At 37.0% G+C, this 13187-nt stretch overlaps 1 protein-coding gene and 4 non-coding genes across 6 annotated transcripts; 1 reads left to right on the top strand and 4 right to left on the bottom strand.

Moving 5' to 3' along the window:
- The first annotated feature begins 415 nt into the window (after positions 1 to 415).
- LOC109104700 (INO80 complex subunit C-like) lies at positions 416 to 2575 on the top strand. Of its 2 annotated transcripts, XR_006161975.1 has the most exons (6): positions 416 to 743; positions 850 to 948; positions 1023 to 1134; positions 1324 to 1391; positions 1566 to 1775; positions 1993 to 2575. XR_006161975.1 is itself a non-coding variant. In XM_019117988.2 (5 exons), the coding sequence occupies exons 1-5, from the start codon at positions 531 to 533 to the stop codon at positions 1695 to 1697; spliced, it is 624 nt and encodes a 207-aa protein (XP_018973533.1). In that variant the 5' UTR covers positions 416 to 530; the 3' UTR covers positions 1698 to 1916. The 2 variants fall into 2 exon arrangements, 1 of the variants encoding a protein (XP_018973533.1); XM_019117988.2 differs by lacking the exon at positions 1993 to 2575 and having other exon boundaries at positions 1566 to 1916.
- Positions 2576 to 5399: 2824 nt separating this feature from the next.
- trnat-ugu lies at positions 5400 to 5472 on the bottom strand. The gene has a single exon. It is a non-coding gene; the product is annotated as a tRNA-Thr (tRNA).
- Positions 5473 to 6992: 1520 nt separating this feature from the next.
- On the bottom strand, positions 6993 to 7065 carry trnat-agu. Its single transcript has one exon. It is a non-coding gene; the product is annotated as a tRNA-Thr (tRNA).
- Positions 7066 to 10532: 3467 nt separating this feature from the next.
- On the bottom strand, positions 10533 to 10608 carry trnat-ugu. Its single transcript has one exon. It is a non-coding gene; the product is annotated as a tRNA-Thr (tRNA).
- A 1360-nt stretch (positions 10609 to 11968) lies between these two features.
- trnat-ugu lies at positions 11969 to 12041 on the bottom strand. Its single transcript has one exon. It is a non-coding gene; the product is annotated as a tRNA-Thr (tRNA).
- Between the last annotated feature and the right edge of the window lie 1146 nt (positions 12042 to 13187).

Raw genomic sequence — 13187 nt, 5'->3', positions numbered from 1 at the left:
TGTTCTACCGAAGAAACAAAGTCACCTACATCTTAGATGCCCCGGGGTTAAGCAGATAAAAGTCAAATTTTCATTTTTGGGTGAACTATCCCTTTAACTTCAGCTAACTGCTGTGAAAAGGAATAGACAATGTGCTGGCCCTATTTCAAATTAAACTGCAAATACATTACAGAGATGTCAGGCTCATTCACTGTGTGCAGAACATCTATTTTATTGTCTTCAGTTCAGATGTGAACAAGTGTTGGCCATCTAACTAAAAAGAAGAACACATATAAAACAAGCTGAAAGATAATAATTTTAGTATAAATATATAAATAACAATGATCTTTGATTTTTTTTATTTGTTCTACAGTAATTATAGTACAACTTATAACACCAGCGGAACCATCTGGCGAAATCGAGTATAGCAACGGAATACAAACGTCTGGCACGTTCTCATTACTTCCGGGTGAACGGGATGTTGTGACTAGCTGCAGGCTAATGTGTTTATTAAATTTCAGGTTATGTTTGTAAAAAGTCAATGAAGACAAATGTCTGCCCCTTCTGAACCGGGAGTATCAAAAGCAAAGGATTTGAATCCAGCGACGCTTTCGACGGGTAAAGCTGTGACCGCGGCGGCGTTAGTTGCTCAGGCCCGGAGTAAGAAACGTGTTAGTCCCGCGACCCCCACAACCGCGCAGCCAAATAATAACAGTGCTAAAAAGAAAAAAACACAGCCTGCATCGTCAACTACTCAAGCTCAGGTAAATAATTAATTCTAGCCTCACTTCATCACAGGTCTAGCGTTTACATGGCTTGGTTCATTTGATAACGGAATGTTTCTCATTGATGGTGCGGCATCGGTCACAGGTTGCTCCTTTGGAGTCCACTACTGAGGGAAAACCTGTGGGAGCTGTTGATGTAGAAACTTCTGCCAAATGTCTTCCTTTTAAGAACCCCAACTTTGTGGTAAGTTTGTAAAGACAGAAAAAATGCTCTCTGTTACTGTTCAATGGAGTCATAAGTTCTTCCTCCTTCACTAGCACTCAGGTATTGGTGGAGCAGCAGCAGGGAAGAAGAATCGGACGTGGAAGAATCTGAAGCAGATTCTAGCAGCGGAGAAAGCACTGCCCTGGAAAATCACTGATCCTAACTGTGAGTCTGACTTACTAAATTCATAAAACATGAATGAATCAGTGTTGCAAAAGAAGTGATATAAGGCATATAATTATTGCCAGACCATGTAAGTACATGGATGTGTTTATATTTTAAATGTCATGTCAGAGTGTCATTGTTGATTTATGCTGACAATATTCAAATCCCAATTGTCTTTTTCTCTGTCAGACTGCAGTATAGATGCACCTCCCTCTATGAAACCTGCTAAAAAGTACTCAGACATCTCAGGTCTTCTGGTGAGTCTGCTGTAAATTGTTTTTAATTAATAATGTACAAGAAAAATCTTTTGAACAAGGTGTGACACTGGATTTCTTGTTTTTGTTGGTTAGTTTTAAATTCTAAATTGTTTTAAATTCTATAACTCTTCATTTCTGGAACCTCACCTGAATATGTTTGTATCTGTGTCCTAGGCAAACTATACTGACCCTCAGACTAAACTGCACTTTGCATCGACGGAAGAGTTTTCTTACATCCGTCAGTTGCCAACAGATGTGGTGACTGGATACCTGACTCTACGTAAAGCCACCTGCATTGTGCCCTAATGGAGTACTCTTCCCCCAAACAAACATGTACTTGCTGACTGAACACTGAATGCTACAGGATGTAAAGGACAAACATACTTGCATCAGAACAAATTGGGTTACACCAATGTAAGACAGAGTGACAATTTTTCCTAAAAGATTTTCAGTGGATTGTTTTCAGTGAATTACTTGTATTCTTATGATGTATATTTGGTGAAATGAAATCTGATATCACCTCTATTTGTGATCTTTGTGTATTTGTGTATGTAAACCAAAAACAAAGCAAATCACAGTATTGCTACAGATAACTAGATGGTTTTTATTTTGCTCTCATCTACCAGCATCATGAGGTATTTACAGTGATGCATTGAAGGAAGAACCAACAAACCCGAAATTTCTCACACATTCTTCTAAGAAAGCCTCAACTTTTTTTGAGTTACTCATTGAAGCTACATTAAGAAAGCACTGTAAACTAAACACCTGTAAACAATTATATGCTAACTCGATAAATAGAACAACAGTCTTGCCACTGTCTTATATGGAGCCCAATTGACTTCATTTGTTCGTGCTTAGAACTGTAGAATGAGACTGAAAAACCATCACAGGCAAAAGTGACAAAAGGTATGTAGTGTCCTGAAGATGAGGACAGAGCTGAAGACAGACTTGTTAAAAGGAAGACTCTGGAGATGTTATTAACATACAACAATCAGTATTTTTACTGAGTGAAAGATTTCAGATAGCTGAAAAATTTTATTCCTTTATGAGTTCATTCCGTTCAAGGCAGATGTAATGTTACTAGCGTGGCATGTGCAAAACTGTTTTTTCTGTTGTTATAACTACTGTAGCTGGTAATATCTTCAGAGGGACAGATCCATCAAAAGTATAAAACAACGGAAAGACTTTCTCTGTGAAGGTGGTTGTTATTGTGTGTAGATGTGTGTTATTTACAGGATCACAGAATGAGATTTTTCCTCTGTCCCAGTCCAGCTCCACTCTCACCCTCTGAAGCTTTTCTTTAACTGGAAAGGTGCTATTGGGTTTCTCTGGGGCTTGTAAGAAATATTTACCATCTTCAAACCATATGCACCAGACATTAGTGTAAAAGAAATCTGTTCCCTTCCTTTGGTTCGATTCTGTGGTTACTCCAATAACCCACTCTGAATTGTCTCCAACCTCCACATCCCAGAAGTGTGTTCCTGAGTTAAAGCCCTCTGAACCCAGAACACATGAATATTCATCAAATCTCTCTGGATTATCCGGAATTTGTTGCCATGTTTCATTGCTTGTCAGACTGGTCGGATCACCAGACAGGATCAGATAAGTATTTGCAGTGTTTGGGTCCAGAGTCACAGGAGCTGATGAGAGATACAAACAACAGGAGCTTTTATTCTGATGCTTATTTAAATAGTATGAGTGAATACACTTTCAGTGATAAACACATCTTATTTCTAACAAATTTTGCTCTGTTTTATGGAAAGACCCCTTTTTATTCATCTGACTTTAAATATGGGGGTCAAGTTTGGGGGTGAATGTTTTTCCTACATATCCTCCATATCCTGCAAATGTTTAATCTGCAATATCTTAGTCTCACAGTTTTGAACAAGTTGATGCATCTTCTTCCAGACTCTGAAGGTCAGGTTTCTCAGATGATCTGCCACGTTAATCAAAGCTCCAGAAAGCATCTGTGGATCTTGTTGTGAACTCTGGGCTCGGGAATAACATTCACTTGTCAGAACTGCAGTGAGTTTGAGTTCACAATCAATGACACAAGTGACACGACGGCTCACTTACCTTTCCATTGTGGCATTAAAGCTCTGGAAAATATACAGTCCAAAACAATTTAGTATCTCATAGAATTATTTATATATAATATATATATATATATATATATATATATATATATATATATATATATATATATATATATATACTGTATATATATATATATTATTCATCATGTCAAAATAGCTTCTCAATACAGGTTTAAAGTAAGTTTTGTGCACAGGAAGAAATGGAAATAATTTCTCATATTTAGAAATGAGACGTCACTTCGATTCATCTTCTCCTCTATGTCTTTTATTGTGTCTGATAGATCTGAGATCTGTCTGTTCATCTCCTCAAGCTTCTCCTTCATCATCTGACTCTTCTGCTCTTCCTCCTTCCTCAGTGCAGTGATTGAAGCTTCTTCTTCATCTTGCAGAAACTGATGAAGCTTCGTAAACTCCTCTTTAATCTGCCTAAAAAACAAAATAATATAGGGCTACAAGAAAACATTTTACCCATCCAATTTTTCATTTATTCACTAATCGTTTATTTAATATTTGTATATTTTTACTGTTATTTTATTATATTCATTCCATCATGTTTTGTAAATATGAGCTACAACAAAAGGCCACAACAAAAACTGTAGCCACTACATAATAACTCATAATCCCCTGCAGATATAAGCATATTCTTACATGTGAGAAAACAAGAAAATCAAATCACACTCAATAAACCTTTTTAGTCTAACAAGATCAGACTAAACGACAGACTGGTCACATTCTAGTATAGGGGCCCAAATGACTTCATTTGTTTGTAAGTGACTCCTTTCTCCAGAACAAACTTTTTAGATGATCCTTCTGTACTATGATATATGTGATGTCTCTCTGATGTCCATGTCCAAACACAAATATGATTGGGTAAGAAATCTGCCCTATAATGTGAAATGTAAAAGTCTTGATATAATTGAAATAAGAGCATCAATTACATGTTTGTATTATAATAGAGACAATGATAGATCCACAAGCCTTGTCCCCTCACCTGCTCTCTCACCACCAGCCACTACGGCTTAATGATTAGATGTTTCACATCAAGGCAAAACATGCACCATCATTTCTTTTTCTTAAAACAGAAAATAAGCATATTACATTTTAATGTTTATGCAAACTGACTAAATTTTTTTATTGAGGAAAGAAAAGATTTAACAGACCAAAATGACTGGTGTTTTTGTTTCTCTCATGAGGGCATCTGGTGAATAAAGTGTTTGGTTAGAAGCCACTTTATAGGACCACACAGATTGAACTGTACTAAACAGTTCAGCATCGCACGTCATGTTCCTTCTCTGATGTCCTGTCATACAGTTTATCTTTGTAAGCTTTATCTGCTTGTGGATGCATACGGCTGCTTCCATTGTGAATTTGAAACTTGTTGCCACAAAATAAAGTGAAATTACCCCCTTTACTCCTATAGACTTTCGATAAACTGTTTCAAATGAACAACCTTCATTCTTATGCTGTATATTTGACATGATATTTGACATCAGTCATTTGTATCTGTATGTGAACCAAAAACAATACAATGCACGCTGTAGCTTCTGATAGCTCATAGATACATTTTATTTTGCCATCTACTGGTATCTCAAGGTATTACAGTGGTACATTGAGAAAATAAAACTGCATTGTACAGCACAGGTAAATTATAGAAATTAGAACATAGAAATAGGTCGCACACCCTCAAGATAAAGGAATAATTTCTTTAATTATTATTTTTTTCTCTTGAAAGCCTCTGGTTGGAGCAGCTCACAGTGTTGCTGGTAAAGTCTCGGATGTTGGTCTCCTCAAGGATGACTGTTTTTCCCAACATGAGCCTGATATCTTTGCTTCTTCTTGAAGGTTTATGTTCATCCATAAGATCACAGTATGTCATCTTCAGCACAGGTCACATTTTAAAACTTAATCATTTAGGCCCCAGCGAGGATTGAACTCGCGACCCCTGGTTTACAAGACCAGTGCTCTAACCACTGAGCTATGGAGCCTCACCTGGTGACAGTCACTCATGTAAGTGACATAAAAAGCTCACTTTGAGTTAGCATAACAAAGACACACCTAAAGGAGTTGGCAGGCAGTCTGAGATGTCTTAACAGATATCAAAGCTAAGTGTGGCTCTAGTAGTTGGTGGAGCCTTTTAATTGTTGTAACATAGAATCCTTGCACATATTATGCCTATTTTAACATGTAAGAAAACATGGATATCAATCAACTGTTTTATTCGGACTTGATCTTATTTCTGCATTTACCTTCTAGCCCACATAAATCACAGACAAATGATCAGAAATAAAGAGGGGATCAGAATAGAATTATCAGTAAATATTTATCATCCTATTTCTGAAACACCATCAGACACTTTCCTATGATTATTGTGTTATTTTATAGCTTATTTGATTCTTTAATATATATTTTTGTTCGTTATCATGTAAATGATCATGTGTTACACAGTTTTTCTGTTGCTACATCCACTTTAGCTGGTAACATCCTCAGAGAGGAATTTACATCATGACTTTAAAACAATGGAAAGACTCTCTCTTTGAGGGTAGTGTGTGTGGATCACAGAATGATCATTTTTGAGTTTTTCTGGAGATCGTAAGAAATATTTATCATCATAGTATATACACTCCAGACACTGGTGTTAAAGAAAGCTGTTACCTTCCTTTGGTTTCTCTCAAACCTCCACATCCCAGACGTGTGTTCTTCTTTTGGAAGGATTTGTAAGAGGGTGGAGTTAAAAAAACTCTTATACTAGACTAGGGCCGTCCTTAGCTGACACGGGGCCCGGTGCGAGTCTTAGTGATGACCTTATACTATACTGTACTATAGACCTTATACTAACTATAATAACTTTGTCACTGTCACTTTGCCATTACTTTGTAACTATGTCACCAACCAAATCATCATTATGTATTAGTAGACTGCTTAATGTCTGTTCAAACATTATTTTGATGGTCCCTCAAGAGGCATTCAGCTGACTATAAGAAACTTTGCAGGTACAGATCAACTAAATCTAACCCTAAACCTAACCTAACAGTCTAGTAGTGCTGTGGTTGGTTTGAGTTCCTGTGTGTGTGGAGCTGAGAACTGACAGCTGATGGCTTTAGTTTACAGTATATTACAGTATATAGGACCGAATATACTAAATAGAAATAGGTCTCACACCCGAAAGGAATAATTTACTTAATTAGTTAATAATTTCTTTATCTTAAAAGCCCCTGGTTGGAGCAGCTCACAACATTGCCAATAAATAAATTATCTGATTTTATTGTATTGATGTTGGTCTGCCTGCTATTTGGTCTCTTCAAGAATGACTGTATTTCTCATGCCAACAAGAGCCTGTATGGAGGAACAGGACCTGATCTAAGGACCTGAATGTCCCAGTTTTCCTTCTTCTGTGATGGTTCATGTTCATCCAAATGACCAGATTATGTCATGTGGTATTTAGTCCTCATCAGCCCTAATCCAGGGCCATTTTCAGAACAGGTCACTTTTCAAAAGGATCTTAATCAGGCCCCAGCGAGAATTGAACTCGCGACCCCTGGTTTACTAGACCAGTGCTCTAACCACTGAGCTATGGAGCCTCACCTGATGGCTGTCACTCATGTAAGTGTGATAAAGATCTCATTATGAGTCAGCATGACAAAGGCACACCTAAAGGAGTTGGCAGGCAGCCTGAGATGTCTTGACGTGCTTCAATGGATTGAGGATAAAGTCAAATCTTGGGGTGTGAAGCTCTTGGGGAAGTGGCTCTAGTAGTTGGTGGTGCCTTTAATTGTTGTAATACAGAATCCCTGCACATGCATATTCTTACATGTAAGAAAACATGAATATCAATCAGCACTCTGTTTTAAGCTGTTTTAGTTTGAGATGATCAAACTCAGTCCAAACAACAGACTGGCCACTTTTTTGTAACTGAATTAATCGGTTTAAAAAGTGATGTTTTTATTAACATACACGGTTCTGAAAGGGAATCATCAAAAGTCACTCAGTATTACAGTCAGAAATAATGTGCAGAAGAATCAGATTTATAAAACATCCTACGTTTTGGTTAGCACTGAGGGTGACCGTATATGACTCGATCAACTTACACTAGTAAGGCCCGTACTCAAGACCCCAATTTTGAAGCCTCCCCGATAACAGGCTTTCAACTAAGTGAAAAGGACAAGCAGAGACCAAACCACAGGCTACAATTTTATCTCTCACTTAATTATTAAAACACCTTGAGCTCAACATCAATAAAAAAAAAAAACACGTTAATCAATGTGAATGAATCAGCCCAATGGGCTTCATTAGTCAGTTCACATGGGCCAGCCACCCCTACACTGGCCAAACACACACACACAAAAAGAAAAGAAATCTAATACACGAAGAAACAGTTCACAAAACAGATAAACAGATAAACTAAACAAGGAGGTTTCTTTGGAATTATGTCTTTGCATAAAACATTTCACCACTCCATGAGAAAACAAAATACAAATAAAAACAATTCAAAGCAATCAAAACCAAAAGTACAATAATTTAAACCCACTCCACATCGACCAAATAAACCAAAATCAGAAAGAACAAAAATAAACAAACCACAATGTATCAGCTATGTAATGGAGCAGTATCAATGTAAAGCAATACAAGAAATACAACCAACCCAAAAAAAACAATATGAACTAAATAGGTTAATAAACAAAACCTAATAAATAAAATACAATAAAACAAATTGAACTGAAACAAAATCAATTTCAATCAAACTCCGTTGCACACACACTTGAACAAAATACACAAAACAAACGCGATGAAATTACACCAGCGAACACCAGGTGGAGCCGGAATCAAAGGCCACGGTTTTACAGCGCATCCAACGCGAACGGTATACAGGCGATAGCGAAGGCGTTCAATGCAATCGCGTGAGCACAAAAATCCTGCGTCCCAAAACTGGAAACGGCATTTGAGCCACAGCAAAGCAGCAGCTAGCAACTTCTGTAAAACAAATAAAGATGTTTTCGTTTACTTTCTTCTTCCTCCCCCACTCCTCTCACATTTTAAAGATCACACAAATAGGGTAAGGGAAAAATAAAATTACCTTTGACGTGCATAACCCTCACATGCTCACTAACAATGCCCGAACGCAGTGGCGGACTGGGACAGTAAATCAGGCCGGGAATTTGACTCCACCCCAGGCCACCTCTGTTGGTGCAGTCACCACCACCCAATTCATGTGTCCACCAGACTGCTAAACTTGTAGGCTAACCCTGTTAGTTGATGTAACAGGTAGACGACCATACATAATATGAATAGATGAATAAATAAACCCTAAAAAACTCACTAGGAATCCACCATCTATATCATCTTTCCCTGAATCCCTCTCTCTCTCACTCTGCACATCTAGTTTCTTTGCTATATGAAATAAGCACTTTCAATAATCTATATTAATTATGCAGCCATCAATTGTATGTCCCCATGATCACAGTCCTACTACTGATGATCTTATAAATCATAAAAGCACATATTGTTCTAAGAGTATAGCCAGCATGTTTAGTTTTGCTTATTGCTTAAACTTTACCGGAAGGTTCCTGCTCTGACTCAAAAGCTGAACTGTCCACCCCCTTTTGTTTAACAGCAGGAGCACTTGGAGCACTAGTGCTACTGTTGCTTCCTTCGTCACCTCAAAATAAATAAATAAACATTGTAGACTAGATTACATATTGTAGGCTAGAAATGGAAAATCATAATTTCTGGTCAAATTTGGCACAAAAAAAAAATACTGTGTCCCCATATGTAAAACAGTGTGCTAGTTTGTCATAAAGATGCTCTTTTAAAACTTCTATCATTATATATATTTGTAATTTTTTTTTTAGAATAGTTTGTATCTATTGTAAGTCTCTTTGGATGAAAGCGTCCGTCTGCCAAATGATTACGTAAATATAAGGGGTGGAACAGTTCAACTTTTTCACGGTTAGGTTTGTTTCACAGTATGTGCTATGTTTATGGAAAAACGATACTTTCAAAAAATATATATTTTATCATATTATTAAGAATATTCTAACTACAAGCAACAGCACAAATAAATACAACAGAGTAAAGCTACAAATAAAATAAACTGACTTTCAGGGTTTTTTAGGTAGATATAGCATAGTTTTTAGGTACATAAATTGAATAAAGTAATCAAATGTAAACCAGCATTGCATTTTGGACTACAAATTAAAGATAAATCTTTATTAAATTTACAAAAGCTTTTCAATCAAGAGCAGTGAGTGATTTCTTTGTTGTTGCTGTTCGATAAATATAAGGACTGTCACTTTAAAAGAATGCACTGATCCAGTGTTCGTATTCGTATTGAACAAAAGTGAATGGTTTGGCCACGGTTTTTATTTTTTTCTCATCGCTGTTGTTGTAATGTCTGGGAAGCCAAAATGTTCATCCATCAACAGAAACATATATTAACTGAACCCTGTTTGTTTTACGTGTTATTTATAGTAAACCATATTACAGATGCTTTGTCAGATTTAAGTTGAACAGCGTTGTGTGGAGAACCGAACAGTTCGATTTTTTCAGTGAACCGTCCCACCCCTAGTAAATATAATGTAAATGTAATGCTGACCGACCTGCTCCCTTACTGGTGAACATGGCTGGGATTTTGCATCAATTTAATGCGTCTGTGGCCAGGGCTTTTCTCCTTTTTATACGTTCCCGCTCTGCTCCCGCAGAGGTGGAGCTCTGCTTCTCCTGCTGCTCCATTTTTTGCACGGTTTTCTAAGATGAAGCCTGCCTCTGGATATAGCCAATTAGGCAGTGCTTCGCTGATGTTGGGTCATGTGGTGGTGTCATTTTCACTCCGCGATCGCCTGATTCTTAGATTCATAAATCCGTCAATTAATTCGCAGTTGCAGCACGTCAGCCTGATCGACTGCACAGCGACAGTCGGCAGGCCAGAATGACCATCAGGCCACCGGTAAATGTCTTGTTCTTGAAGGTTTATGTTCATCCATATGATCACAGTATGTCACATCTTCAGTGTCATTTTCAGAACAGGTCACATTTTAAAACTTTATCATTTAGGCCCCAGCGAGGATCGAACTCGCGACCCCTGGTTTACAAGACCAGTGCTCTAACCACTGAGCTATGGACACACCTGAGTTGGCATACACTTGGCAGACATTTTTGTCCAAAGCGACTTACAGTGCATTCAGGCTAACATTCTTTTTTTTACCTAACATGTGTTCCTCTGGGAATCAAGCCCACAACCTTCTGCGCTCTACCACTGAGCCACAGGAACACTAGATATTGAAGCTAAGGGTGGCTCTAGCAGTTGGTGGGGCCTTTTAATTTTTGTAACAGAATCCTTGCACATATTATGCCTTTTTTTAAATTTTAGAAAACATGGATATCAATCATCTGTTTTATTCGGACATGATCTTATTTCTGCATTTACTTTCTAGCCCACATAAATCACAGACAAATGATCAGAAATAAAGAGTGGATCAGAATAGAATTATCAGTAAATATTTATCATCCTATTTCTGAAACCCCATCAGACATATTCCTATGATTATTGTGTTATTTTGTAGCTTATATATTTGATTCTTTAACATATATTTTTGTTCGTTATCATGTAAATGATCATGTGTTACACAGTTTTTTGTTGTTACATCCACTTTAGCTGGTAACATCCTCGGAGAGGAATTTACATCATGACTGTAAAACAATGGAAAGACTCTCTCTGTGAGGGTAGCTGTCAGTGTGTGTGGATCACAGAATGATCGTTTTTGGGTTTTTCTGGAGATTGTAAGACTATACTGTACTATAGACCTTATACTAACTATAATAACTTTGTCACTGTCACTTTGCCATTACTTTGTAACTTTGTCACCTATCAATCATTATTATGTATTAGTAGACTGCTTAATACCTGTTCAAACATTATTTTGATGGTCCCTCAAGAGGCATTCAACTGACTATAAGTAACTTTGCAGGTACAGATCAACTAAACCTAACCCTAAACCTAACCTAACAGTCTAGTAGTACTGTGGTTGGTTTGAGTTCCTGTGTGTGTGGAGCTGAGAACTGACAACTGATGGTTTTAGTTTACAGTATGTTACATTATACTGTATACAATATGCATTATATTGCATTATATACTAAATAGAAACAGGTCTCACACCCGAAAGGAATAATTTATTTAATTAGTTAATAATTTCTTTATCTTAAAAGCCCCTGGTTGGAGCAGCTCACAATGTTGCCAATAAATAAATTCTCTGATTTTATTGTATTGATGTTGGTCTGTCTGCTATTTGGTCTCTTCAAGAATGACTGTATTTCCCATGCCAACAAGAGCCTGTATGGAGGAACAGGACATGAATGTCCCTATTTTCCTTCTTCTGTGATGGTTCATGTTCATCCAAATGATCACATTATGTCATGTGGTATTTAGTCCTCATCAGCCCTAATCCAGGGTCATTTCAAAACAGGTCACTTTTCAAAAGGTTTATTGCCAGGCCCCAGCGAGAATTGAACTCGCGACCCCTGGTTTACAAGACCAGTGCTCTAACCACTGAGCTATGGAGCCTCACCTGATGGCTGTCACTCATGTAAGTGACATAAAGATCTCATTATGAGTCAGCATAACAAAGACACACCTAAAGGAGTTGGCAAGCAGCCTGAGATGTCTTGACATGCTTCAATGGATTGAGGATAAAGTCAAATCTTGGGGTGTGAAGCTCTTGGGGAAGTGGCTCTAGTAGTTGGTGGGGCCTTTAATTGTTGTAATACAGAATCCCTGCACATGCATATTCTTACATGTAAGAAAACATGAATATCAATCAGCACTCTGTTTTAAGCTGTTTTAGTTTGAGATGATCAAACTCAGTCCAAACAACAGACTGACCACTTTTTTGTAACTGACTTAATCGGTTTAAAAAGTGATGTTTTTATTAACATACACGGTTCTGAAAGGGAATCATCAAAAGTCACTCAGTATTACAGTCAGAAAGAATGTGCAGAAGAATCAGATTTATAAAACATCCTACATTTTGGTTAGCACTGAGGGTGACCGTATACGTATCAACTTACACTAGTAAGGCCCGTACTCAAGACCCCAATTTTGAAGCCTCCCCGATAACAGGCTTTCAACTAAGTGAAAAGGACAAGCAGAGACCAAACCACAGGCTACAATTTTATCTCTCACTTAATTATTAACCCCTTAACTGTCACCCCCATTTTTTAAAATAGACATTAAAGTGCACTATCCAAACTTAAATTGTTGTATTTTATGAAAAATTTGGAATATAGACCTAAGGTTGGTCTCTTATTAAAGAAAGAAAATTAGCAGATTTTGTCAAAAGTGGAATTTTTTCAAAAAATTTAAGTATCAAAAAGTTATAGAAGTTTAAATGTACAGTAAATAAAATGTGCTATATTCATTTTATTTTATTTTATTTATTATATTTTACATAACATGTTTTACTCTAAAATTGGTATAAAATTAAAGCCTTGTGTCTAAATAAGTTATGTTCCGAATTTGAAGTTGATATGAAAAAAAATGAGGTTCCTGTGAGATTTTATTTAGGGCGTCATACCACAAACAGCCACTGGGAGCCATCAAAACTCCTTTGAATTTTGTTTAATGATTTTTTCCCTAGATTTCTCTGTCAATTTTACTTCAATACTCAAAATAACCACCAAATATGGAATCATGAGACTCAGACCTTTCCAG

This window comes from Cyprinus carpio, chromosome A16 (genome assembly GCF_018340385.1).
Source record: "Cyprinus carpio isolate SPL01 chromosome A16, ASM1834038v1, whole genome shotgun sequence".
NCBI lineage: Eukaryota > Metazoa > Chordata > Actinopteri > Cypriniformes > Cyprinidae > Cyprinus > Cyprinus carpio.
Note: the sequence above shows the minus strand (reverse complement) of the source record. Positions and strands in the feature narration are given on the sequence as shown.

Coding starts and splice junctions, on each gene's coding strand:
- LOC109104700 (XM_019117988.2), top strand. CDS start 531: ATGTCTGCCCCTTCTGAACCGGGAGTATCAAAAGCAAAGGATTTGAAT. Junction 744..849: donor CGTCAACTACTCAAGCTCAG/GTAAATAATTAA, acceptor CATCGGTCACAG/GTTGCTCCTTTGGAGTCCAC. Junction 1,135..1,323: donor GAAAATCACTGATCCTAACT/GTGAGTCTGACT, acceptor TTTCTCTGTCAG/ACTGCAGTATAGATGCACCT.